General features: G+C 50.9%; 2 protein-coding genes across 3 annotated transcripts; both read right to left on the bottom strand.

Annotated features, from left to right (window-relative positions):
• Positions 1-140: 140 nt before the first annotated feature.
• FAM25A (family with sequence similarity 25 member A) lies at positions 141-13,207 on the bottom strand. 2 transcript variants are annotated; one of them, XM_060126173.1, is made up of 5 exons: positions 12,594-13,207; positions 11,505-11,690; positions 10,026-10,313; positions 1,256-1,318; positions 141-330 (listed from the first exon to the last, which is right to left on the bottom strand). In XM_060126173.1, exons 2-5 carry the CDS (start codon positions 11,536-11,538, stop codon positions 197-199), a joined length of 519 nt encoding a protein of 172 aa, XP_059982156.1. In that variant the 5' UTR covers positions 11,539-11,690; positions 12,594-13,207; the 3' UTR covers positions 141-196. The 2 variants fall into 2 exon arrangements, with proteins under 2 accessions (XP_059982156.1, XP_059982155.1); XM_060126172.1 differs by lacking the exon at positions 12,594-13,207 and having other exon boundaries at positions 11,505-12,078.
• Positions 13,208-18,751: 5,544 nt separating this feature from the next.
• ADIRF (adipogenesis regulatory factor) lies at positions 18,752-21,078 on the bottom strand. Its single transcript, XM_060126174.1, has 3 exons — positions 20,917-21,078; positions 19,149-19,211; positions 18,752-18,944 (listed from the first exon to the last, which is right to left on the bottom strand). The coding sequence occupies exons 1-3, from the start codon at positions 20,975-20,977 to the stop codon at positions 18,838-18,840; spliced, it is 231 nt and encodes a 76-aa protein (XP_059982157.1). The 5' UTR covers positions 20,978-21,078; the 3' UTR covers positions 18,752-18,837.
• Positions 21,079-26,615: the final 5,537 nt, after the last annotated feature.

Raw genomic sequence — 26,615 nt, 5'->3', positions numbered from 1 at the left:
ACATCTGACTTATCACAGGGATCTATCTGACCCCCAGTGGGTGCCAAGGTGCTGGCCTCTTGTCCCTGCAGACTGGTGCGACACTCAGGACATAACACAATGTTTCCACCCAAACAGGAACAAACCCAGGGCTCAGTGTACACATTTCACAGCTGTTTATTGCGATTCAGGAAGAGCCTGCTGGTGGCAGGCACGCTCACTGTCCCAGTTTGCCCAGGCCTTCCGCTGCGTGCGTGACAGCATTTGTGACTGTGTTGGTCACCGCCTCAGTGACTTCCTTTACCACTTTGTCCCTTGTCTCATGGGTCTTCTTTAAAGCTCCAGCAACGGCTGTCAGGAAGAAATGATATCCAGGTGAGCAAAGTAAACAATTCAAGTCACTCGCTGGGTTGGAGTCACCTGGAGTGGCCTGTGGGATGTGGCAGTCTTACCGGGTCATGCCCTGGAGGAGTCTGTGGGGCAGAGGGCCACACAGCTCCTGGAGGAATGCATTCAAATTTGCTTTTATTTCTCCAAACAGCTTGCATTTCTCCAACTATCAGTGAGACAGAGCATCTGCTTGTGGGTGTACTGCCTACTCATGCTTCATTTTTCTGTGAACTGCCTGTTTGTACCTTTTGGTCATTTTTATATTGGGCTATCATTTCTACTACAAATATTTTTGCCCAGTTTGTGGTTTTTCTTTTGGTTTGGCTTACAGTTCTTTTTTCCACAATGGAAAATTTTGAAGTTTTATATTGTCCAATTTACCTAGTATTTCCTTTATAGCTGTTGGATTTTCTGTCATCGTTAAAAAGACCCTCCCTCCTCTGAGATTATGCCAAAATCTATGTTCTCTTCTCACAATTTAATAATTTCATGTATTTGTATTTAAGTCCTAATCCATCCGGAATCTATTTTGTTGTAAGGAGTGAGATATACACGTGCTTTTTTACATCGTGATACAGCACAAACATATAAACATTTATGTAAATATGTATTCATGTAAATATATGATTTTATGTCTCAGATGTTTTGTTCCAGCATGCCTGCACCTGGTCTTTTGTGATGTCATCCTCTTAACATTCCACAGAGACGACTATCTAGATGGAACTTGCTTTAGCAAAGTACGGCCTGTGACCTCAAATGAGCACAGATAATTACACACCAACTGAAAGGATGCCACACTGGGGTCAAGGTGTGATCTGGTTAGGCAAGGATCAGGCTGCTGCCAGCACCCAGCTTCCCTCCTTCCCCACCCCGACCCTGGCCGTACCATTCTCTCCAGCCTCCTTGGCAGGCTTCACCGCCTCCTTCACCACTCCCTCCACGAAGTCAACTGAAACAATGAGACAAGCCCAGAGTGAGAGCACAGTGTAAGCTGCCTGTCCTCACAGCAGGGCCCAGACAACCCTGGATACCCTGGAAGGGGCTCGGGGATGCTGCCCCCGCCAGGACAGGACAAGCTGCTCCCAAGAAGGACCCCCAGCTGGCTTCCTTCAGAGACCGGAGAGGGGCCCGACTGGCAGGAGATAAGCTGAGTAAGCTAGGTAAAGGCGCAGGGCTCTCCATGCCCCTTGGCCAGCGAGGCCTGGAATGCCAACGAGCAGGCCCTGCTGCTGGCTGGGGACCTGGAGCCAAGGCCGGGCGTGTTTCCCAGGTCACCAGACCTCTCAGGCGAGCTGCGGTCCTGCCTGTGGCCGGACGGAGGCTGCGCTGCAGTGGGAGGCTGAATGTCAAAGCTCCCTCCGGCAGTACCAAGCTCCCCAGAGCAACTCCTCCAGCACCACGAAACTCTCTGCCCTCCCAGGTTGGTAACGGGCCAGCCCTGGAAGACGCCACGGTCAGAAAACCTGGCTCAGCTTCCACCTCCTAGAATCACCTCCACCACTTGGGTCCCTTGTGTGCAGACTGGGAGTGACACAGCACTCAGAGAGTCGGTGAAAAGAAAGGGGGTGCTCAATAGCAGCTGCAAAGTTCAAATGAAACACAGACAGGTTTGCAGCCCTTTAGAAAGAGAACAGCAAACTCCGGCACAAGCTGTTTTTCACAAAACGTCCAACAGGTGGGGCCTGGATCAGCCTCCCTGCATCCAGTGGCTGACGTACAAAAAAGGATTTCTGGGTTTTTTGTGGGGGTTTTTTGGCTGCATGGGGTCTTCGTTGCGGTGGCTTCTCTTGTTGCGGAGCACGGACACTAGGCACGCGGGCTTTAGTAGTTGTAGCTCGCGGGCTCTGGAGCACCGGCTCGGTAGCTGTGACACACGGGCGTAGTTGTTCCCCGGCATGTGGGACCTTCCCGGACCAGGGCTCGAACCCTTGTCCCCTGCACTGGCAGGCGGATTCTTAACCACTGTTCCACCAGGGAAGCCCCTGGGGACTTTGAAGAAACTGAAAATGTCCTTTGTGTAAACCCTGGGGGCTGACTTTGAACAGAATCAGACTCGGTGGTTTCTTAAGCAAGAAATCTTTGAAGCTTTAAAGTTATGATAGGGGGAATCGGGAAGATGGTGGAACAGTAAGACGCAGATATCACCTTCCTCCCCACAGATACACCAGAAATACATCTACACGTGGAACAACTCCTACAGAACACCTACTGAACGCTGGCAGAAGACCTCAGACCTCCCAAAAGGCAAGAAACTCCCCACGTACCTGGGTAGGGCAAAAGAAAAAAGAATAAACAGAGACAAAAGGATAGGGACGGGTCCTGTACCAGTGGGAGGGAACTGTGAAGGAGGAAAAATTTCCACACACTAGGAAGCCCCTTCGCGGGCGGAGACTGCGGGCGGCGGGGGGAAGATTCGGGGCCGCGGAAGACAGCGCAGCAACAGGGGTGCGGAGGACAAGGCGGAGAGATTCCCGCACAGAGGATCGGTGCCGACCAGCACTCACCAGCTCGAGAGGCTTGTCTGCTCACCCGCCGGGGCGGGCGGGGCTTCAGTCAGAGCACAGGGAGAGGACTGGGGTTGGAGGCGTGAACACAGCCTGCAGGGGGTTAGTGCGCCACGGCTAGCCGGGAGGGAGTCCGGGGAAAAGTCTGGAACTGCCTAAGAGGCAAGAGACTTTTTCTTCCCTCTTTGTTTCCTGGTGCGCGAGGAGAGGGGATTAAGAACGCTGCTTAAAGGAGCTCCAGAGACGGGCGCGAGCCACGGCTAATAGCGCAGACCCCAGAGACGGGCATGAGGTGCTAAGGCTGCTGCTGCTGCCACCAAGAAGCCTGTGTGCGAGCACAGGTCACTCTCCACACCTCCCTTCCGGGGAGCCTGTGCAGCCCGCCACTGCCAGGGTCCCGGGATCCAGAGACAACTTCCCCGGGAGAGCGCATGGTGTGCCTCAGGCTAGTGCAATCTCCCGTTGGCCTCTGCCGCCGCAGACTCGCCCCGCATCAGCACCCCTCCATCCCCCCCCCCCCCCCCCCCCCCGGCCTGAGTGCGCCAGAACTCCCAAATCAGCGGCTCCTTTAACCCCGTCCTGTCTGAGCGAGGAACAGACGCCCTCCGGCGACCTACACGCAGAGGCAGGGCCAAATCCAAAGCTGAGCCCCTGGGAGCTGTGAGAACAAAGAAGAGAAAGGGAAATCTCTCCCAGCAGCCTCAGAAGCAGTGGATTAAATCTCCACAATCAACTTGATGTACCCTGCATCTGTGGAATACATGAATAGACAACGAATCATCCCAAATTGAGGAGGTGGACTTTGAGAGGAAGATTTATGATTTTTTCCCCTTTTCCTCTTTTTGTGAGTGTGTATGTGTATGCTTCTCTGTGAGATTTTGTCTGTATAGCTTTGCTTCCACCATTTGTCCTAGGGTTCCATGCGTCCTTTTTTTTCTTAATAATTATTTTTTATTTTAATAACTTTATTTTATATTACCTTCTTTTGTTTTCTTTTCTTCCTTCCTTCCTTTCTTTCCCTCCCTCCCTCCCTCCCTCCCTTCCTTCCTTCCTTCCTACTTTTTCTCCCTTTTATTCTGAGCCGTGTGGATGAAAGGCTCTTGGTGCTGCAGCCAGGAGTCAGTGCTGTGCCTCTGAGGTAGGAGAGCCAACTTCAGGAAACTGGTCCACAAGAGACCTCCCAGCTCCACATAATACCAAATGGCGAAAATCTCCCAGACATCTCCATCTCAACACCAGCACCCAGCTTCACTCAACGACCAGCAAGCTACAGTGCTAGACACCCTATGCCAAACAACTAGCAAGACAGGAACACAACCCCACTCATTAGCAGAGAGGCTGCCTAAAATCATAATAAGGCCACAGACACCCCAAAACACACCACCAGACGTGGACCCGCCCATCAGAAAGACAAGATCCAACCTCATCCACCACAACACAGGCACTAGTCCCCTCCACCAGGAAGCCTACACAACCCACTGAACCAACTTTAGCCACTGGGTACAGACACCAAAAACAACGGTAACTAAGAACCTGCAGCCTGCAAAAAGGAGACCCCAAACACAGTAAGATAAGCAAAATGAGAAGACAGAAAAACACACAGCAGATGAAGGAGCAAGATAAAAACCCACCAGACCTAACAAATGAAGAGGAAATAGCCAGTCTCCCTGAAAAAGAATTCAGAATAATGATAGTAAAGATGATCCAAAATCTTGGAAATAGAATAGACAAAATGCAAGAAACATTTAACAAGGACCTAGAAGAACAAAGAGGAAACAAGCAATGATGAACAACACAATAAATGAAATTAAAAATACTCTAGATGGGATCAACAGCAGAATAACTGAGGCAGAAGAACAGATAAGTGCCCTGGAAGATAAAATAGTGGAAATAACTACTGCAGAGCAGAATAAAGAAAAAAGAATGAAAAGAACTGAGGACAGTCTCAGAGACATCTGGGACAACATTAAACATACCAACATTCGAATTATAGGGGTTCCAGGAGAAGAAAAAAAGAAAGGGACTGAGAAAATATTTGAAGAGATTATAGTTGAAAACTTCCCTAATATGGGAAAGGAAATAGTTAATCAAGTCCAGGAAGCACAGAGAGTCCCATACAGGATAAATCCAAGGAGAAACAGGCCAACACACATATTAATCAAACTGTCAAAAATTAAATACAAAGAAAGCATATTAAAAGCAGGAAGGGAAAAACAACAAATAACACATAAGGGAATCCCCGTAAGGTTAACAGCTGATCTTTCAGCAGAAACTCTGCAAGCCAGAAGGGACTGGCAGGACATATTTAAAGTGATGAAGGAGAAAAACCTACAACCAAGATTATTCTACCCAGCAAGGATCTCATTCAGATTTGATGGAGAAATTAAAACCTTTACAGACAAGCAAAAGCTGAGAGAGTTCAGCACCACCAAACCAGCTTTACAACAAATGCTAAAGGATCTTCTCTAGACAAGAAACACAAGAGAAGGAAAAGACCTACAATAACAAACCGAAAACAATTAAGAAAATGGGAATAGGAACATATATATCAATAATTACCTTAAATGTAAATGGATTAAATGCTCCCACCAAAACACACAGACTGGTTGAATGGATACAAAAACAAGACCCATATATATGCTGTCTACAAGAGACCCACTTCAGACCTAGAGAGACACATACAGACTGAAAGTAAGGGGATGGAAAAAAATATTCCATGCAAATGGAAACCAAAAGAAAGCTGGAGTAGCAATTCTCATATCAGACAAAATAGACTTTAAAATAAAGACTATTACAAGAGACAAAGAAGGACACTACATAATGATCAAGGGGTCGATCCAAGCAGAAGATATAACAATTGTAAATATTTATGCACCCAACATAGGAGCACCTCAATACATAAGGCAAATACTAACAGCCATAAAAGGGGAAATCGACAGTAACACATTCATAGTAGGGGACTTTAACACCCCACTTTCACCCATGGACAGATCATCCAAAATGAAAATAAATAAGGAAACACAAGCCTTAAATGATACATTAAACAAGATGGCCTTAATTGATATTTATAGGACATTCCATCCAAAAACAACAGAATACACATTTTTCTCAAGTGCTCATGGAACATTCTCCAGGATAGATCATATCTTGGGTCACAAATCAAGTCTTGGTAAATGAAAAAAAATTGAAATTGTGTCAAATATTTTTTCCGACCACAATGCTATGAGTCTAGATATCAATTACAGGAAAAGATCTGTAAAAAATACCACATGGAGGCTAAACAATATACTACTTAATAACGAAGTGATCACTGAAGAAATCAAAGAGGAAATCAAAAAATACCTAGAAACATGACAATGGAGACACGACGACCCAAAACCTATGGGATGCAGCAAAAGCAGTTCTAAGAGGGAAGTTTATAGCAATACAATCCTACCTTAAGAAACAGGAAACATCTCGAATAAACAACCTAACCTTGCACCTAAAGCAATTAGAGAAAGAAGAACAAAAAAAAAACCCAAAGTTAGCAGAAGGAAAGAAATCATAAAGATCAGATCAGAAATAAATGAAAAAGGAATGAAGGAAACGATAGCAAAGTTCAATAAAACTAAAAGCTGGTTCTTTGAGAAGATAAACAAAATTGATAAACCATTAGCCAGACTCATCAAGAAATAAAGGGAGAAGACTCAAATCAATAGAATTAAAAGTGAAAAAGGAGAAGTAACTGACACTGCAGAAATACAAAGGATCATGAGAGATTACTACAAGCAACTCTATGCCAATTAAATGGACAGCCTGGAAGAAATGAACAAATTCTCAGAAATGCACAACCTGCCAAGACTGAATCAGGAAGAAATAGAAAATATGAACAGACCAATCACAAGCACTGAAATTGAAACTGTGATTAAAAATCTTCCAACGAACAAAAGCCCAGGACCAGATGGCTTCACAGGCAAATTCTATCAAACATTTAGAGAAGAGTTAACACCTATCCTTCTCAAAGTCTTCCAAAATATAGCAGAGGGAGGAACACTCCCAAACTCATTCTAAGAGACCACTATCACCCTGATACCAAAACCAGACAAGGATGTCACAAAGAACGAAAACTACAGGCCAATATCACTGATGAACATAGATGCAAAAATCCTCAACAAAATACTAGCAAACAGAATCCAACAGCACATTAAAAGGATCATACACCATGATCAAGTGGGGTTTATTCCAGGAATGCAAGGATTCTTCAATATACGCAAATCTATCAACGTAATACACCACATTAACAAATTGAAGGGGAAAAAACCGTATGATCATCTCAATAGATGCAGAGAAAGCTTTCGACAAAATTCAACACCCATTTATGATAAAAACCCTGCAGAAAGTAGGCATAGAGGGAACGTTCCTCAACATAATAAAGGCCATATATGACAAACCCACAGCCAACATCGTCATCCATGGTGAAAAACTGAAAGCATTTCCTCTAAGATCAGGAACAAGACAACGTTGCCCACTCTCACCACTCTTATTCAACATAGTTTTGGAAGTTTTAGCCACAGCAATCAGAGAAGAAAAGGAAATAAAACGAATCCAAATCGGAAAAGAAGAAATAAAGCTGTCACTGTTTGCAGATGACATGATACTATATAGAGAGAATCCTAAAGATGCTACCAGAAAACTACGAGAGCTAATCAATGAAGTTGGTAAAGTAGCAGGATACAAAATTAATGCACAGAAATCTCTGGCATTCCTATACACTAATGATGAAAAATCTGAAAGTGAAATCAAGAAAACACTCCCATTTACCATTGCAACAAAAAGAATAAAATATCTAGGAATAAACCTACCTATGGAGACAAACGACCTGTATGCAGAAAATTATAAGACACTGATGAAAGAAATTAAAGATGATACAAATAGATGGAGGGACATACCATGTTCTTGGACTGGAAAAATCAACATTGTGAAAATGACTCTACTACCCAAAGCAATCTACAGATTCAATGCAATCCCTATCAAACTACCACTGGCATTTTTCACAGAACTAAAACAAAAAATTTCACAATTTGTATGGAAACACAAAAGACCCCGAATAGCCAAAGCAATCTTGGGAACGAAAAACGGAGCTGGAGGAATCAGGCTCCCTGATTTCAGACTATACTACAAAGCTACAGTAATCAAGACAGTATGGTACTGGCACAAAAACAGAAAGATAGATCAAGGGAACAGGATAGAAAGCCCAGAGATAAACCTACGCACATATGGTCACCTTATCTTTGATAAAGGAGGCAGGAATGTACAGTGGAGAAAAAAAAAATCTCATAGAAGTATGAGATTAGATCACTCCCTAACACCATACACAAAAATAAGCTCAAAATGGATTAAAGACCTAAATGTACGGCCAGAAACTATCAAACTCTTAGAGGAAAACACAGGCAGAACACTCTATGACATAAATCACAGCAAGATCCTTTTTGACCCACCTCCTAGAGAAATGGAAATAAAAACAAAAATAAACAAATGGGACCTAATGAAACTTCAAAGCTTTTGCACAGCAAAGGAAACCATAAACAAGTCCAAAAGAGAACACTCAGAATGGTAGAAAATATTTGCAAATGAAGCAACTGACAAAGGATTAATCTCCAAACTTTACAAGCAACTCATGCAGCTCAAAAAACAAACAACCCAATCCAAAAATGGGCAGAAGGCCTAAATAGACATTTCTCCAAAGAAGATATACAGACTGCCAACAAACACATGAAAGAATGCTCAACATCATTAATCGTTAGAGAAATGCAAATCAAAACTACAATGAGATATCATCTCACACCAGTCAGAATGGCCATCATCAAAAAATGTAGAAACAATAAATGCTGGAGAGGGTGTGGAGAAAATGGAACACTCTTGCACTGCTGGTGGGAATGTGAATTGGTACAGCCACTGTGGAGAACAGTATGGAGGTTCCTTAAAGAACTACAAATAAAACTACCATATGACCCAGCAATCCCACTACTGGGCATATACCCTGAGAAAACCATAATTCAAAAAGGGTCATGTACCAAAATATTCATTGCAGCTCTATTTACAATAGCCCGGACATGGAAACAACCTAAGTGTCCATCATCGGATGAATGGATAAAGAAGATGTGGCACATATATACAATGGAATATTACTCAGCCATAAAAAGAAACGAAATTGAGCTATTTGTAACGAGGTGGATAGACCTTGAAGTCTGTCATACAGAGTGAAGTAAGTCAGAAAGAGAAAGACAAATACCGTATGCTAACACATATATATGGAATTTAAGGGAAAAAAAATGTCATGAAGAACCTAGGGGTAAGACAGGAATAAAGACACAGACCTACTAGAGAACGGACCTGAGGATATGGGGAGGGTGAAGGGTAAGCTGTGACAAAGCGAGAGAGAGGCATGGACATATATACACTACCAAACATAAGGTAGATAGCCTAGTGGGAAGCAGCCGCATAGCACAGGGAGATCAGCTCAGTGCTTTGTGACCACCTAGAGGGGTGGGATAGGCAGGGTGGGAGGGAGGGAGACGCAAGAGGGAAGAGATATGGGAACATATGTATATGTATAACTGATTCACTTTGTTATAAAGCAGAAACTAACACACCATTGTAAAGCAATTATACTCCAATAAAGATGTAAAATAAAATAAGATAAAGTTATGGTAAAAATTAAACTCTGTCTTCCTTTTTTTGTATAGGATACTCGGAATAGTTTGTTTTAATACTGAAGGGCCCCTCCCTGCTTTCCAGAGTGATGGATTTAAGCCACCAGCTGCTCACCCAGCACCCTGGCTCCCCTCTTGCCACCAGGGGCCTCCTCTGAGCTGCCCCCTCCGGGCCTCAGCCACAGACCCCAGGAATGTATCTAGCCCAAGGGGCAGAGCAGGTCTGACTGGGAGCGTTGCTTGGGGCAGTGGACCCCTCATGTCTCCTCCCCGAGGTCCCTTGCTCGGCTTCCATAGCCCCCCACCTCCATCCTGTCCCTATGCGGCCGATCAGCCTCAGCTCCCCATGGGGTCAAGGCCTGCCCCAGTCCTGCTGGGATCAGCACAGGCCCAGTTGAGTCTGTCCCGATCCCCCAGTGGCAGGAACGGTGCAGGTGGAAAGAAGCCTCAGGGTCCTTACCAGCTTCCTCGGTGGCCTTCTCGGTGCGGTGGGCCAGACCCTCGGCGGCAAGCTTCCCCAGGCCTCCCAACATTGTGCGGCGACAGGTGGTGATCAAGCAGGATGCTGGGGCCTGAACCAGTCTGCTTTTATAGATGCCTGGCTGGGCTCTGGGGCACAAGCCCTGGCCCTGGTGGTGAGTCAGCACAGACGGCAAGAGGAAGAGGCTGGGTGGAGCCACCCCAGCGTTGTGGCTGGGCCAGTGCCTCTCTGGCAGCATGAGACCCATACACCCCATCTCCTGGGACCCTGTGAGGGGCAGGGACAGGAAGCAGGGTGAGGCTGGACAGAGAGATCAGCTCTGGGACATGCCCCTGCCCCAAGGCAAGAGGCCCGAGTGCCCTGTGGGGTGAGAGGCACTTGGGGACCGCAGCCCTGCCAGCCCCCTCGGCTCCCCGTATCCTAGGCATGGTGCCTAGACAAGGGCTAGGACTTCCAGCCCGCTGCCCACAGTCTCCAGAGTGACCTAATCAAGGGTTTAGGGTTTTGTGGGCCTGGGGACCTGGGCGGCCCCTCAGGCCAGGAATACAAGTGTAATGGGGGCCGCTGCCCTCCCCATTCCCAAGGACCTCAGTTCTGGAGAGTGGCTTTGCAGCCTCCCCTGGACAGGCTGGGGGGCGGGAGGAGTCAGGGCCATGCCTGGCCCAAGGCAGAGGAGGACACAATATTGACCAGAAGCCTAGTCATCCCTGGCTTGCAGTCACCTGGTTCTCACTCATGGGAGCACCTGAGTGACCCAGCACTGAGACAGCCAGCATGTGAGGGAACCCAGCCCGCCCTGCGCCTTGGGGCCTGGCGTCTCAGGGGAGCCCGATGAAGTCAGCAGTGCCCACCCAGGCGGTTCTAGGGGAGTAGATGGAGGACCCCACTACCATCTGGGGAGCTGCTTCTGGCCGTAGCAAGAGTTCCCAGAAAGCAGCTCTACGAGCCCCTGATGCACCACACACATGCTTAGGGAGCCAGGCTGCCTCCCTAGTTACTCAGGATGGAGAGAGATGCCTCAGGTCACATACTACATGCTGCTTCCCTTAGTCACTAGCCCAGCCTGAGCCTCAGTTTCCTCATCTGTAAAATGGGGGCATCCATGCCTGCCTTGCCTTGTCACTGACAGCTGCTGGAACTATGCGCGCAAACTCTTGGTAAACTTCTGTTCCCACCCCCTCGTCACTGATGTGCTAGGGAGGGGCTGCTTGGCAGTGAGCCCTGACCAACCAGTGGGTGGAGCAAAGAGTGGCAGGGGTATGAGCCTGCCTCGGAGTGAGAGGGCCTGGAGATGGGACCCGCCGCCACTGGCCAGGAGTCATGGAGGAAAGGCTCTCCCAAGGCCCTACTCAAAAAGTCCAGGCCTGGGGCAGGAGTTTGAGGCTGCTCCCCCCATGTAGGCTCCCTCATCCCTCAGAGGGGTCCAGGAGGGTGTGGTGGCGTCTAATTAGTGTTTACCTGACACAGGCTTTATGGAGCTGACCTCCCACATTCCTGAGTGGTACCGGGAGCCCTGGGCAGTGGCCGGCCCGCCTGGGGTGGGCAGTGGATGCTGTGGGCAGCAGGAACTCTGGGTCACAAGGCCACAGCCTCACACGTGCCACTGGCAGGAGTAGATCAAGTCTTAAACAATCTGGAGAGTCCCTGTAAGAAAAAATACACCACTTCTCTCTTGCAAGTTTTATAAATATATATGCACTACCCTGTGGACTCAGGAGGGGCCGTGACAGTGAGGGCCCTGGAGCTTAAGCAGGTCCAGATGACTCTGGCCTCCCCCTGCCACAGCCAAACACCAGAGAGCTCTGCTCACACTATCAGGACAATGCTGCCAAGGGTGGGGGCACTCCTGGGACATGGCTGGTGGGAACTGGTCTGAGAGACCCACAGAGATGCTCCCTAGGCCCATCAGAGCCCCTTCCCTGTTTCCTCTGACGTGTGTGTGTCCCCCACCCCCAGAGGGGTCCTTTGCGCCGGACTCCCCATCAGGATGGCAGTGTCACCCACCAGGTCTAGGATAGCTTCCAGACCCCACGACCCCTCCCCACCATCCCCCTCTCCTCAGGAGCTCACCAGCTCCTCGACAGGCCCTGGTCACGGCTCGGCCACTCAGCAGGACTCCGGCTGCACTTTTTCCCTCCCTGTCAGACTGCTGTTGCCTTCACCCCATCCCCCCTGCACATGGGACCCTCTCCTCCTTAATGCCTGGCCCCAGTGTGAGCACCCAGACTCCAGTGACAACACACCATGGCCCCAGATCTCCTGGCAAGGCTGGGTTCAGGCACAGGTCCCAAATGCCCAACAGGGGGAAGGCAAGAGAGCTGGAAAGGCCAAGCGGCCCAAGACTGGACTTGGGCCCCGGACCTTGGTGCTCTGGCCCACATCTAGTCCCACAGGCCTTCCCACTCTAGCTCTGACCAGCTCCCTGTCCTCTCAGCTCAGGTCAGCCCATCTGTGGCTCCCATCCAAAGAAACTAGGACAGCCCAAGACCCTCCTAACCGGGATTCTGGTCTGAGGGGTTGGGTGACTCCTGCAGTGAGCAGTGTTACCTGCCTGGGTGAGGTTGAGATGACTCAGGTGGAAACCACCCCATCTTGGAAGAAGCCTGGTACGTGCTGGGCCCCAACAGAGCAGGCCTTGAACACAGGCACCCATGTCAGCCTGTCCTGAGTCAGAAGGTCAAGTCCTGCACTTGGGGTGGGGAGAATCAAGCCTTGACAAGAGTCAACTAATTCTCCAAGTAGAATCTGCTCAACAGCCCAGGCTGGCAAAGGACCAGCTGACCACATCGTCAAGTCAGGACAGTCAATTTTTCAAACAGCAATTTGCCAACTGAGCAATTAATAATTCTGAAAAAAAAACCTGTGAGTACTTAAATACTTAGGGCTGTCTTATGTGGGAGGCATGATGATTTTTTTTCTCCTGTAATTTGAACTGCAAATGCCATGAATGTCAAGCGTTTTATGATTGTCATCCTGCCTATGCTTTCTCCTACTTCTACTTCATGGACTTGAGCTCCCAGTATATACAGCCCATATATCTTGCACATACAGACCCCTCCCAGCCACAGGGAGACTAGACTCCTGGAGACTCGGTTTGTCAGTCACCAAAGGAAGACTTCCCCAGCATATCAGCACTCATACATCCATGGGTGTCAGTCAGGGTTCCGGAAAAAATCAGAGGGCACATCAAAGGGATACCTGAGGAAAGGGACAGTTCACAAAGGTGTGGACAGACTTAAGGAAACCAAAGAGGGATGGCGAGGCCCCCAGCGACCAGGAGCAGTGGGAGTTGTTTCCTCCCTGGGCCTGGAAGGGCTGTAGACCCCGAAGAGAGCTGCAGCTGTAGGAGAGGGTCAGCAGACAGGAGCTGCAGCTGTCAGCAGAGGAAGAGGGCCACTGCCCAACCACACCCAGCAAGAAGGAAGCAGGAGGAATAAATTCCTCTCCTCTTCTTCTCCATCTCCTATCAATATCCCCCACTGGCTGAACGCAACCGAGTCCTGAGGGTGAGGGAGCCCGGGTGATGCGGTTCAAGAGGCAGGTTACCAGGGCGAGGGCAGGATGTGGATTCTCGGTAAACAGAGAACACCAGCTCAACCTGCCAGACTTCTAAGTCTGGAAGCAACGTGGCTAGAGCTTAATTCTTAATTCAGCCCATTTCTCCTTCCTGAAACTCTATGGGGCAACAAGAACACAGGAAGAAGAATTTTTAAAAGCCCATCACCAACTCACACATCAAATTTAACTTTTCTGAAGTTAAGTGTCACTCTCTCCTCATCTCTGCTACCCTGTTGCCATTCCCTCCTTCTTTCCACTGCCTTCCCACCTGTCCCGTGTAGGTAACTGGTCTCTCTGATTCTGGTTTATCCTCCTGCATTTTCTTCCCACAAATATGCAGAGACATGTGCCCTGCATATTTTCTTGCACCCTCCTTCTTTCTTTACAGGAATGCTAGCATACCAGAGATATGCAGTTTTGACTTCACTTTTTTCTACCTAACAGTAAAAACATACTATTTTTTAAATATGAAAAAGAATACCAAAACGACATCACATACAAAGAAATCCCACAAAAAAGTGTGCCTCAAAGAAGGCACATGAAAATTATTACCTAACATGAATTAAACTCCAACATGAATTTTAGAAAGAAAATAAGACACTTAATAAAGCATTAGTAGTTATGAAGGAAGACTGTAAAACAGAAATACCAGAATTCAGGGATGAGATGGCAGACGACAGGAGCAGGCAGAATAGGAACTTACATAACTCTGGAATAAAACAGAAGAAAAAAGGTAAAACAAACCATTGCAGAAATGAAGACTAAACTAGAAGGAGCCAGAGTAGGTACCTATGGGAACAGAAATGAAAAAAAACAAAGAAAAAAGAAGGAGTCGTATTAAAGACATACACAGTGTTTGGGAGACAATGGCAGATGTGGAAGGTAGAAAACTTTGTACCCACAACTGGAATTCCCAAAGAAGAAAGCCAAGCAATGAACAGAGCAAATATTTAAAAATACAATTAAGAAATGTTCCTGAAATAAAAGAAATCTAGAATCAATATGGAGAAAGCAAACAGCATACTAGGGAAAACTGAACCAGAACAACCATCACCGAGACGAACCCTAAAAAAATTATTGTACCTTAAAGATAAAGGGGTGAGAGGGATAAATTAGGAGTTTGGGATTAATACACACTACTATATATAAAATAGATAAACAACAAGGACCTAGTGTATAGCACAAGGAACTATATTCAATATCTTGCAATAACCTATAATGGAAAAGAATCTGAAAAAATATGTATATGTAATTGAATCACTTTTGTATATGTAATTGAATCATATACAAAACTAAAACTAACACAACACTGTAAATCAACTATATTTCAATAAAAAAGATGAAAAAGATAAAGAAAGCCAGCCAGCCAGAAAGATCAAGTCACTTATTAGAACTTCCAGTGAGTTAGAAATCAGACTTCTAGGGACCGCTCAACCTTCTGTGGCAGAAAGTGGGGCAGCCACACCTAGATGATGCCCATGGAAAAAAGTGTGAGAAGTAAATTTCAAACCCAGTTGAGGATACAGTATAAAGGCTACAGACCAACATTACCACACGTTTAAGAACTCAGAATGTGGTTCACATGAGCCCTTCTTTTTTAAAAAAATTTTTATTTTAACTTTTTAACCTTTTTTTAAAAAAATACAAAATGCCATACACAAAAATAGGACACTGTGAACCCTCATGGTCACAATGCAATAACCCAAGGGGCCTAGCTATAACAATTCTCAGCTCAGATCCCAGACGTCTTCTCAATTCATCTGAAAAGATTTCATTCTTGAGGCAACTTTTAGAGGGCTAACTCCAAACCACCAAGAGATAACAGAAAACATTTCAGCAGAAGGAATGGCAGAGCGCTTCTAATATTTTCAGTTGCAGATCGAAGACAGAACAAAGGCGAAGGTGTGGAGGAATGGGATGCAAATGCTATGTGTTTTCACAAAGTAGGAATGAGACAACTAACAACAACAACAACAAAAAAATAGGAGAAAAGGAGAGAAGGTGGAAAGCAGAAAACTCTGCCCCTTCTCATCTGTAATTTGGTGGGAATCAGAGCTGAGAAGTCCAGTGGAACCAAAATGTGATGTTAGTGACTTTGGTTAGTTGGGGAACTGGGATTTGGAGAATTAGGAACTATCTGAGGAACTGCTAATGGAAGAATTCATCTTTGGAGATTTGACCAAGACCCAACAGGTGTAGTGGCCACAGCTGCCTTCTCCTCAGCCCATCTGGGCTCAGCTAGCTTCATGAACCTCACGGAGACAGGCCTGGGCTCCTATAAGCTCCCATGGCTCCCCAGCACCATGCCCACCTTGTCCCAGACATAGGACCAAAGACAAGTCCAACCTGGCCCTGCGCCCCAGGGCTCAGTGTTGGGGGAATAGAGGCACACAGAAACAGGCATTTGCACGGTGCATGGGAGATCAGATGCATGGCGGTAGGGTTTGTGGAAGGGGCTGCATTGTAGGAGGTTGCACCCTGGTGAACCTGACAATGTGCCAACTCTGTTATCTGGTAGGAGAACCAAAGGACCGTCATCCCTGCATTCACGTGGCAGATGTTGCCAGAGCCCCACTCTAGGCTCTGGGTGTGCACTAATCAGTAGAAGGGGCTTGGCTGCAACCCGTGGACGACCATCACAGTGAAGCACACAGGAGAGCAACTCATTAGTACATAACCGTGGAAAAGAAGTACAGGGGGTGTGAGAACGTATTGGCAGTGGCCAGCCCCATTCTGTGTATGTTGGGGGAGGATCAGGGCAGCTGAGATCTGAAGGATGAAAGAGCAGGAGCAGCTTGGACAAGGGTGGTTAATGATGGAGCATGGACAGCATTCCGGGTAGGAAAAAAGGGCACATGCAAAGACTGAGATGAGCAGAAGCACAATGTTAAGGGAAATGAACAAGGGTTAACGTGGCTGAGGCAGAGAGGGAGGGCGTGCTGGGGGAGGAGGCTGGGGAGGTGGGTGAGACCGGCAAATACAGGACGTTAGCTTCGAGGTAACATCAGGATTTAAGCTTTTGTTTGCAACAGAAAACCTAATTCACAGCGGCTCAAACAATGAGGAAATTGATCCTCTCACCTAGCTCCTGGCAGCTGCAGGCCTGGTTAAGTCAGGGACTGAATAAAGTAACTTGGGATCCAGGTTCTTTCTATATTTCTGCTCTGCCCTAATCAGCAAGTTGGCTTTTCCTTAGGCTTGTTCCTCCTGTGGTTAGAAGTGGCTGTCAGAGTTCTAAGAATCATTTCTAGACACAAAAATGTTCAGTGGAATAGGAGAAAATGTTTCTTCCTTGGTTTTTTTTTTCTTTTCTTCTTTTCTTTTTGAGGATGAAAAACCTTTCCTAGAAGGCTCCTGGCCCTAGACCTGACTCCTCCTGTCCTTGGCCTGAGCTGGCTCACACATCCATCCCTAAGGCCGACACTCACAAGGAGAACAGGATGAAGAGGGATTGTTGGGCCAACTGGAATTTCTCCTGAGTCAGGCAGGGGAAGGATGCATTCCAGAAAAATGTGAGGGCTCTGCCAGTCCAGCCCCACCTGCCTCCTGCTGTGGCCCCAGGTGGTCTCTCCCAACCCTGGCATCCTCTCCTGGGGGCAGGGGCTCCTGGAGATGCTGGAAGCACCTCCAGATTACCCCAGGTATCTCTTCAAGGACCTTCCCTTTAGGCCTTTGCCCATTTTGCAGCTGAGCCCTTCTTTGGGGGACAGTCAGCAACAGGAACCAAGCATGAAACTGGGCCTGGCCCTGGGGTGAGGGTGAGAGATGCTAAGGGTTAGGGAGGAGACCTGCTGCTTCCTTGGGAGGGATCTCAGATTGGAGAAGGGAAAGGTCACCTGTGGGGTGTGAAGGGGAGGGATAGGGGTGGACACGACGACACTGCCCCCTGCTGGCATGTCTGGAAAGCCTCTGGGAAAGCCGGCCCCGAGTCAGCGTGTGAAGGAAAGATGACGGTTTTTTTCCTCAATCTCCCCAGAACTAAGAAGTGCTGTGTAGCCAATATTAGTGAGTTGAAACGGCATGACTACGTATGTGCTCATCCAGAAGAGAACGAGATCATTACGGACAGAGGGAATAGTGTATGCAAAGGCGTGGAGGTGGGGAAACGGAACGGGCCGTCACCTGCCGAGGTGTGGCGGGGGTTCGAATGAATAGGGCAGCCAGCGCCCGGCGCCAGGGCTGGACCTTATCCTGTGGCAACACTGAGTCACCCATCAGCAGGACTTACCCAGGGTTGGTATCGCCTGCATGGACACGTGGACACGTGCTGGGGAGGGCGGAGGGAATAAGGTTTGCGCGAACTCTAGACCCTCTGGGGAAACCTGCCCGATAAAAAAGTCGGCCTCTGCGCTGGGCCAGAAAGTACAGGCGCATCCGGAAGGGAAGGGGTACCCGAGGGAGTGGCCTAGCGCGCGCACGCACACAGCCGGGTCCCAGCGCTTCACGCCCACTTGCGCCGCGCCCACGTGCACCGTCCCGTGCGCCGCAGGCACCTCCCAAGGAGGCGCGTCTTGGGCGGAGCTCCTGGCGACCGCGCCAAACACAACTGGGTGGGACTCAGATCTTCGGGGCGTGTCCTCGCCCTCCCCGTCCGGCCCCGAGACTCACCGTCGGGTGCGACAGTCGCGCAAGCACCGGGCGGGCAGCGTAGGGTGATGATGGCCGAAAGCTCCGTCCCTGCGTCCCCCCTCTTCCCCGAGAATTCCTGCCCCATGAAGTCCTCGAGGGCGCCTGGCCCTGGGATGCCTCGATGCTTCCAGCCCCCCGCCCCTGGCTTAGCTCACTGGGAGAAGTTCCCGAGGCCCCCGCCCAGACCTGAGCTCCTCGAGGATATGGGCACCGAGTATCCCCCTCCTAGGAAGGGGCGGGTTCCTGGAGCTGAGGGAGCGGTTTTGGAATCGGGGGCAGGGGCAATAGAGCGGGAGAGGGTCACGTATCTAGATGGGGGGGTTGAATTTCGGATAAGTGGGAGTCTGGACGCACGGTTAAGACATGGGAAATGAGTTCTTGGACAATCCGTCTGGGTTTCCGAATTTGGAATGCCAGGACTCTGGACGTCAGGGCTGAGTTTCTGGATACCTGAGCCTCTGCTCTAAGTGAGGGAGGGCTGGGCCCAGCTTGGGAGGAGGCATTCAGTGGACACAGAGTAGGCATATGTGCTTTAATGAGGTGGCCCGCCAAGAGCCTGCTAGAGCTCCGGGCCTGGAAGGGAGTCACCCATGTCTCCCTTCTGTCATTTCAGGAGGCGGAGTATTTTCCCTAAACCCGAGAAAGCCTCAGAGGCCTGGTTAGCAGTCTTGTCGATGGTTTCCTGGGTAGACTTGGCAACCTGGTCCATGGCTGGGAAAGGAAAGGATAGGGCAGTTGAGTGCGGGGCCCTGGGGAACCACAGCCCTGCGGGGTTAACCTGGCCTGGGTCTCCCTCCCCAGGAAGAAATGCTGGTAGAGGGTCTGCAGAGGAGAGGGTGTGTCTGGGCAAGGGCTGGGTGGAGGGCAGGGCCGCGCTGGGGCTGTCCACCCTCCTGCCCACCAGCCCCACCAGACCTTTCTGCCCTGTTTCTGTGGTCTCATCCACCACTTGCTGAGTTGCTGCTCCAGCCGCCGTCACTAGAACAGAGACATGTGGGATCCTGTTGAGATACCACCAACCACAGGGGCCCCACCATTGCCAACCTTATCTGTTCTCTAGAGTGGTCTGTCCTACAGGCCCAGGGATGGATGCCACTGAGGTAAAGTTCTTTGACCAAGGCCACTCAGTGAGGGGCATGAGCCCTTTCCATGACTCCAGGTTGTTCTTGTTTATTTGTAACTCTGGGCTCCTCCCCTCTGGCCTGCTTCCCTTGCCTCTCCAGGATTGCTGCAAAAATATCCAAGTGAGGAAGGAAGGCAGGGCTGGGTCAGGCTGGAATTGGCATCTGGGCTGTGGCTACTGCTGGGCACAGCCCAGGGAGAACCCTGCTGCCTTTAACAACTTCTCCCCCGGAGGCTTGGCCCAGATGCCTGAATTCCCACACTTAGAGCACTGGGGCTTCCACTTTGCAAGGCCCTCTCGCCACCTCCTGTCTCCTGTGCCTCTCCCCAGAGGGCACACAAGCAATGACTGCCAATGCCTCCGTGAGAAGGCAGCGTAAGGCATTAGGAAACGAAGTGTGGAAAGTAGGTGAAACTTCCAAAGTCAGGCCATCTCCTCTAGACCGGAGTTCGTGCCTGTGAAGAAAAGGGTTTCCAGGGGCTCAGGTGGGTCCCCACCTGCTCGGTAGGCAGACAGGTGGCTCTGGCCTTCAGAGATCTGACTCATCCTTGCTGTTGAACAGGAAAGATCCTGCTTTACCCAGACCCTGGGGACCACGGGGTACAGGGGTCAGGCAGACCCTGGGTCTACTGCTCACAGAGGTCCCTGGGGTCTCTGTCTGACGTAGCACAGTCAAGACCACAGGGAAGGAGACTCTGCACTCAGCTTATAGATGGGGAAAGTGAGGCCCAGAAGGAAGGGTAGTGTAGACTGAGGCTTCCTGGTACCATTTTAGCCCCAGGGGAGCAACTGTGGGCTTTCCTTGGGGCACTGATGAAGGAGGGGGTTGGTTTAGGTGTTGTCTGTTGACTGGGGTATGTGTAGGACAGACTGGGAGCTGGAGTCCCAAGGGAGGCTGAGCTGGGACTGGAAGAGCTGCCGCTGGTGGGGCTGAAGTCTCCTCACGTACCCTACTCCCCAGTCCATCCCCAACCCCCAGCTGCATAACCTCAGGTCTGAGGGGGAAAGAGCCAGAGGTGGAGAAACTAAGACTGGGGACCTGCCCTGCCCGCATGAAGGTGGGAAGAACCTCTGCCTGAGGACTTAAGAGGAAATGAGTATTTCGGAGGAGGGCGGGGAGTGCTCAAAACAAAGCCCGGTGGGAGTCTGAAGCCACCCGTCCCATCCTGTTTCTGTGCGCCTCTGGGACCTGGCGGGCAGAGATCGGGCGTGGTGGCGGAGCGCGCTCTCCTCGTGGACCGTCACTCTCCCGAGGGCCCGGGTGGGGCCGCTCCCGGCCCTAGCAGCTGCCTCGGATTGGCTCTGGCAATGCCCAAAGCACCCCACCCCCCCGCCCCACTCCTCAGGCACTGCTGTTCTCCCACTTCCCTCAAGGCATCATTCCCGGGCTGGTCCGGGTGGGCGTCCTTCCGGGTCCCTGCAGCTCCGGAGAGGGCCCTTCCTAGCCAGAACCGCCCGCCGACTTTCCGGCTGCGCAGTCCCCAGGCTTCTGCCCCCGGCCCCACCCCCGCGTCCACCCCGGAGTCCCACTATGTGCCCCAGGTCGCGCGCTGTCCTCACCCGCTTCCTGGGCCGCCCCCTGCACTTGCTGCGTCAGGTCCTGCAAGCCTTTGCTGGCCATGGCTGTTGGGGTCTGCGAGGTGCTTCAGGATAACCGTAGCGACGTTGGATCCTGCTCAAAGCGGCGGCGACCCGAGCACCAGCTCCGGTTTTTAAGGCGCCCCCGGGCCGGCCCGCCCCGCAAGGAGGGGGGTTGGAGGGGGCGCGGGGCGGTTCCCAGCACTCGAGCTCAAGGGAGTGACCGGGCCCTGCTCCAGTCCCCGCCGGCCCGAAAGCACAACCTGGCCTCCGGCGGGCCGTAGTGGGAAGGCCGAGGGTCTGGAGCGGTCTGGGGCTGCAGAGGGACTGGATCAGGGGTCCAGAGAGCGGCTGGGGGCAGAGGGGGGCGCACCAATCTCCCTCTACCGCGTGAGCGGGACTTTTCCTCTTTGACCCTGAAGATTCCCCAACCTGTGAGCGCGGGGTCAGCACCAGGTCAGGATCTCCAGGGTGGAGTTGTAATTAATAATAGCAGCTGCCTTTTATTAAGCATTTACTTTGTGCCTGGCGCTGCCCTAACGCTTACAGCCTCTAGTGTAACCTTCACAACTCTTGGAATGGGTGTTATTGGCAGTTTACAGGAAGCAATTGAGAACAGAGGGCGAGTTAGGTTTCACCCAAATTCACATGTCAGGGACTCAAGTCCGAGTCGGTGGGCTGTAAACCCTAGCGCCCTGACCCACGCCGAGCTGGTGGTCCCCATACACTCAGCCTAGACACTGCAGACTGGCCCTCTGCCCAGCCGCTGCTGGGACAGGGGTAGGGAGGGAGCGCAGTGGGGAGATGGTCGAGTAAATCCCACCCCCTTCCGAGAGGGTGAGTCACTGGCGTGCGTGCGACCCTGGCTGGGGACCAAGCAGCCTGAGGTGGAGGGGGAGTAACGGAGAAGGCGGCCCGTGTGTGTCCAGCCAAGGCAAGGAAATCGTTGTCGGTCACCAAAGCCCAACGACTTGGGCAGGAAGCACCCCAGGCCGAACAGCGAGGAAGAGAGCGGCCAAGCCGCAGGCCTCTCAGGTCACCACTCCTGGGACCGGCGCGCGGGGCGTGGTGACGAGCGGGGGCGCTGGGAGGGGAGTTAGTGACCTGAGCGTCAGTAGGGCAACCAGGGATCCCAGAAAAAGCAAAAGACCCTCGAGGCACTGTAAGGTCGGATCTTAACAAACGGCACCGCGAAACAGAGGAAAGCTTCAAGTGAGCTTTATTAGGGAGCGCTCCCGGGCGAGGTTCACTGGTCCGAGAGAAAGGGGCCAGAGAAGTCGCGTCCATTACTGGACGAGGGGGATTTTTATTGGGGTAAAAGCAGGCGGCTTGCAAGGGGAGGGGGTGGTTTGCTATACAGGGTAATTCCTTATGTGGTGACGATACAGCAGGGCCAGGTGTTGGTTGGTCTATTGTGGGGCGTAAGCCCATTTTCCCTTCCTGTCAGCCCCATTGTTTTCTGGGCAGGAAGTTAGAGTCTCAACATCCTGGCGCTCAAGGGTGCAGTTCGGACCCCCACCCCGCCCAGCGCTCCTCCGCTCCAAAGCCCGCCTTCGGAGTCTGGAGACCACCCAGTCTGCGTCTGGGTGCGGCGGCTCGACCCTCTCTAAGGCTGCTCTCTGATTCATCCTCTTTGGGCCTGTTTCTGCACGTCCGTCGGGGTCTCCCCTATTTTGGAGCTCTGGGAAGCTCCCACCTACCCAGGCCCACTCGGCTGGCCCAAGCTCTGCCTGTAATGCGTGGGGAGGGGTGGATAAGCCTTGGAGGGTCAGCCCCTGGTGTGGGGTATATGGAAACACACACACACGAAATTGATTAAGGGAGAAGGATTCCGGGGCAAGAGGAAGGGGCAGGCGCTGAGATCGGGGGGGGATGGGACACCAAACGCAGACTAAGAAAGCAGCTGCCCCGCCCCGCCCCGCCCCTCCCGGCCTTGAGCCTGGTCCAGCCCCGAGCACGAAGGCGCTGCAGAGCCGCCTGATGGTACCTCCTGGACTCCGGCGAGCCCCGCCCAGACCCTGCCCCAGGCCTGCCTGCCCTCCTGAGGCCTGCCAGCCCTCCTGAAAAACCACCAGTAGCACCAGTCCCTTTAGCCAGGAAGGCCTTTGACACGGCTCCAAGTTAGCTCACCACTGAGCTGCTGTCGCTATTTGGCACCAGACCCAGTGGGCAAGGAGCGAGACTGGGAGGCAGCAGCCTCTCTGGGAGGGGCTTTTGGGCCCAAGCAGGCGACAAAACGGACAGTGAGTGGCTGTAAAGCCTCAGGCACCGGAGGCAGACCTCTTGGGTTCACATACCCCCAGGGCAAGTTCCTTCATCTCTCTGCGCCTCAGTGTCTCAAGGAGCCTCATCAAGCCTGACGGTGGGGGGGCACAATACCAGAATCTCCCCAGAGTGTTACGGTGAGGATTAAATGGGCTGATGGATGCCTGACACTCAGCTGAGGGTCCTTCAAGGTGGGGGGAGGGAAGGCCCCCTTAATCTTGCTAATTCTTACTCATCTTTCCAGTTTCATCGAAAATATCACAACCACGGGCTTCCCTGGTGGTCCAGTGGTTAAGAATCCGCCTGCCAATGCAGGGGACACAGGTTCGAGCCCTGGTCCAGGAAGATGCCCCATGCGGAGCAACTAAGCCCGTGCGCCACAACTACTGAGCCTGCGCTCTAGAGCCCCTGCGCCACAACTACTGAAGCCTGCGCGCCCTAGAGCCCGTGCTCCACAACAAGAGAAGCCACCACAATGAGAGGCCTGCACAACGCAACGAAGAGTAGCCCCCAGTCGCCACAACTAAAGAAAGCCGGCGCACAGGAGCAAAGACCCAACGCAGCCAAAAATAAATAAATTAATTAAAAATGTATATATCACAACCTCTGGGAAGCCTTCCTTAACTATCACAGATTAGATGAAGTATGCCAGATTGGGCCTCCCAGCATTCTGTACTTCCCTAACATGACACCAGACTTTAGTGATTGCTTTTCAAATTCTCTCTCTTCCCTCTGTAGGAGAGCAAAATTTGACACTCCAAAATGTCATTTTGGCAAGCCAGTTATTTCAAGGTGAAAACAATCAAAGCCCAAAAGACTCGAGAAAAACTTTGATCTTTCCCCTTAGCTGAATTTAGAGAGAGGGCCTTACAGGAATAGAGCTATCGCCGTAAATAACTAGAGTATGAACTAGGTGTGTAGACAGGGAGGAACTGAAAAAAGTCTATTTGTTAAAATTCCTCTCTGTGTCCCATTGTCCGTACATGGCCCAGCAAACATTTATTTACCGAACATTTGCTTTTCCATCTCCATGTCAATTGCCTTCTTCCCCAAATCTCTAGCCCCAAGATCCTCTTTTGTCTTTAGCTGAAGATGCTATTTAAGGTGAAGGCTTCAGCCATTTTGACAAGTTACTCAGTTTTCCTGGGTCTGTCCCATGTATACACGCTATTAAATTTTGATTTTCTCCTGTCAATCTGTCTCATGTCAGTATGATTCTTTGAACCAGCCAGAAGAACCTAGAAAGGTAAAGGAAAATTTCTTCCTCCCTGACACCTCCAAGATTCTGAGCAATTGGAGAGGAGAGAGCATACCTAGTTTGCTTAGTTTGGTTCCTCAGAGTCAAGCACCTTGCCTGATACTTGGTAGATGATTGAAAAATCTGTTAACAGCAATGTTGGAAGAGGTCATCAAGAGGGTGTAACTGTTGGTTGCCTTGCGAGCTGGACCTGGGCAATCGGAGGCTCCTCACCCCCTCCCCTGTCCTTGGAATGTATGTCCTGCCTGCAATTCCCATACCAGCGGCCATTTCAAGGACACAGCCTTGACAGAGTAAGGTGTTGTTGAAACCCTCTGGATTGAATATATGACTGACCCGAGTTAAGTCCTCTGTTAACTTTTAAGATTTTGGTGGGCTGGGGCAGAGATCTATTCATCTTGTGGCTGCCCAAGACAAGCCTCATATGTAAGTTCTCTTATTAAAACTGCCACCTGGGCTTCCCTGGTGGCACAGTGGTTGAGAGTCCGCCTGCCGATGCAGGGGACACGGGTTCATGCCCCGGTCCGGGAAGATCCCACATGCTGCAGGGCGGCTAGGCCCGTAAGCCATGGCCGCTGAGCCTGCGCGTCCAGAGCCTGTGCTCCTCAACGGGAGAGGGCACAACAGTAAGACGCCCGCGAACCGCAAAAAAAAAAAACAAAAAACCTGCCACCTACTGGGACTTCCCTGGTGGTCTAGTGGGTAAGACAATGCAGGGGGCCCGGGTTCTATCCCTGGTCTGGGAACTAGATCCCGCATGCACGCCACAACTAAGAGTCCGTATGCCGCAATGAAGATCCCAAGTGCTACAACTAAGACCCGGCGCAGCCAAAATAAATAAATAAATATTAAAAAATAAAACAAAACTGCCACCTACCGAAAAAAAAAAAGGGACAGGGTGCCTGACGCTTCTCGGATAAGGAGAGGATGGGGGGAGAGCAGTAACTCCTCTAGGGAAGTCAGGTGCAGCCCCACAGATCCCACAGCACATAATAGGGGGCTTAAAGGCAAAGAGCACTGCAGTGCCCATGGGATGGGGAAGAGGCTACCTGGACCGGGCAGACCTTGTTGTTTGATCACAGGAACTGGCCCTGAATATGGGGGTGAGAGCGGGGGGCAAGCAGCAGGGACCCTCCCAGGTTCCTTCAGCAGAGGAGAGGGCACTGGGACCCCAGGGGCCGAGTCTAGGTGTCCTCCTCCCCCAGTTACCTGAGAGGGCCCAGCTCCTCCCCGCTTTCTCTCCGGCAAGCCCAGGCCCCAGATGCCCTCCTCCTGGGGCACGCACAGGCCTGCTGATGAGCAGTGTCTGAGCCCGGAGCAGGAACACCTGGGACTGCCCGCACCTCTTCCAGACCCTTCATTCCTCCCACGGTAGGGTTTGGGGGCTGCAAGAGCAGCAGCTCACTGCTTTCTGCCTCCTCAGCCGTGGATACCCATGGCCGGCAGGCTGGGATACAACGAAGCTCAGCTGTGTTTGACTGGTTCCCAGCCCCCAGGGCTGCCCTTGACCTCTGCTCCCCACCACAGAGGCAGGGTGGGAGGGTGGTGTGGACTCAAGTTTTGGTGCCCACACCCAGGGCTGGAGGGCTGGGGCGAGCCACTTAGATGCTCTGAACCCAAACTGGCTGTCAAAGGACAGGGAGCCTTGCTCTCTGCTCAGGCACCTCTGACGAGACTCCAGGGCATGATGCCAACAGCCCTTCGTGTAGGACAACGACCACACTGGTCCCCGGGTTGTTTTGAAACCTTGGGGGTGGCAGCATCTGCCATAACGCCACTGGAGCCCCCGCAGTCTGGGTGGACGTAGCAGAGCATGGGAATCAGCTGCCTGGCTCTGGAGCGAGGCCACCTGGACTTCTGCCCGGGTCCCAGCTTCCTAGCTTTGTGCCCTTGGGCAAGTTATTTAACTCTCTGTTTCTCAGTTCATTTTCAACGAAACTGGGACGTGCCATTTGTTTTGAGGATTAAAGGAGGTAAAGCACTCAGTACAGTGTCCCACACCTGGGAGGAGCTCAACAAATGTTTGTTTTTACTCTTTTTCTCTCAAGGCGGAGGCTGGCTCTTCTGCCTCTAAGCTGTTGTGTTTTCTAATGATACTTGACAGAACTCTTCGGTGAAAGGGAAAGCCCAGGTCCAGCTTGGTGGGGAGCTCAAGGCT

This window comes from Lagenorhynchus albirostris, chromosome 16, assembly GCF_949774975.1.
Source record: "Lagenorhynchus albirostris chromosome 16, mLagAlb1.1, whole genome shotgun sequence".
NCBI classification, from domain to species: domain Eukaryota; kingdom Metazoa; phylum Chordata; class Mammalia; order Artiodactyla; family Delphinidae; genus Lagenorhynchus; species Lagenorhynchus albirostris.
Note: the sequence above shows the minus strand (reverse complement) of the source record. Positions and strands in the feature narration are given on the sequence as shown.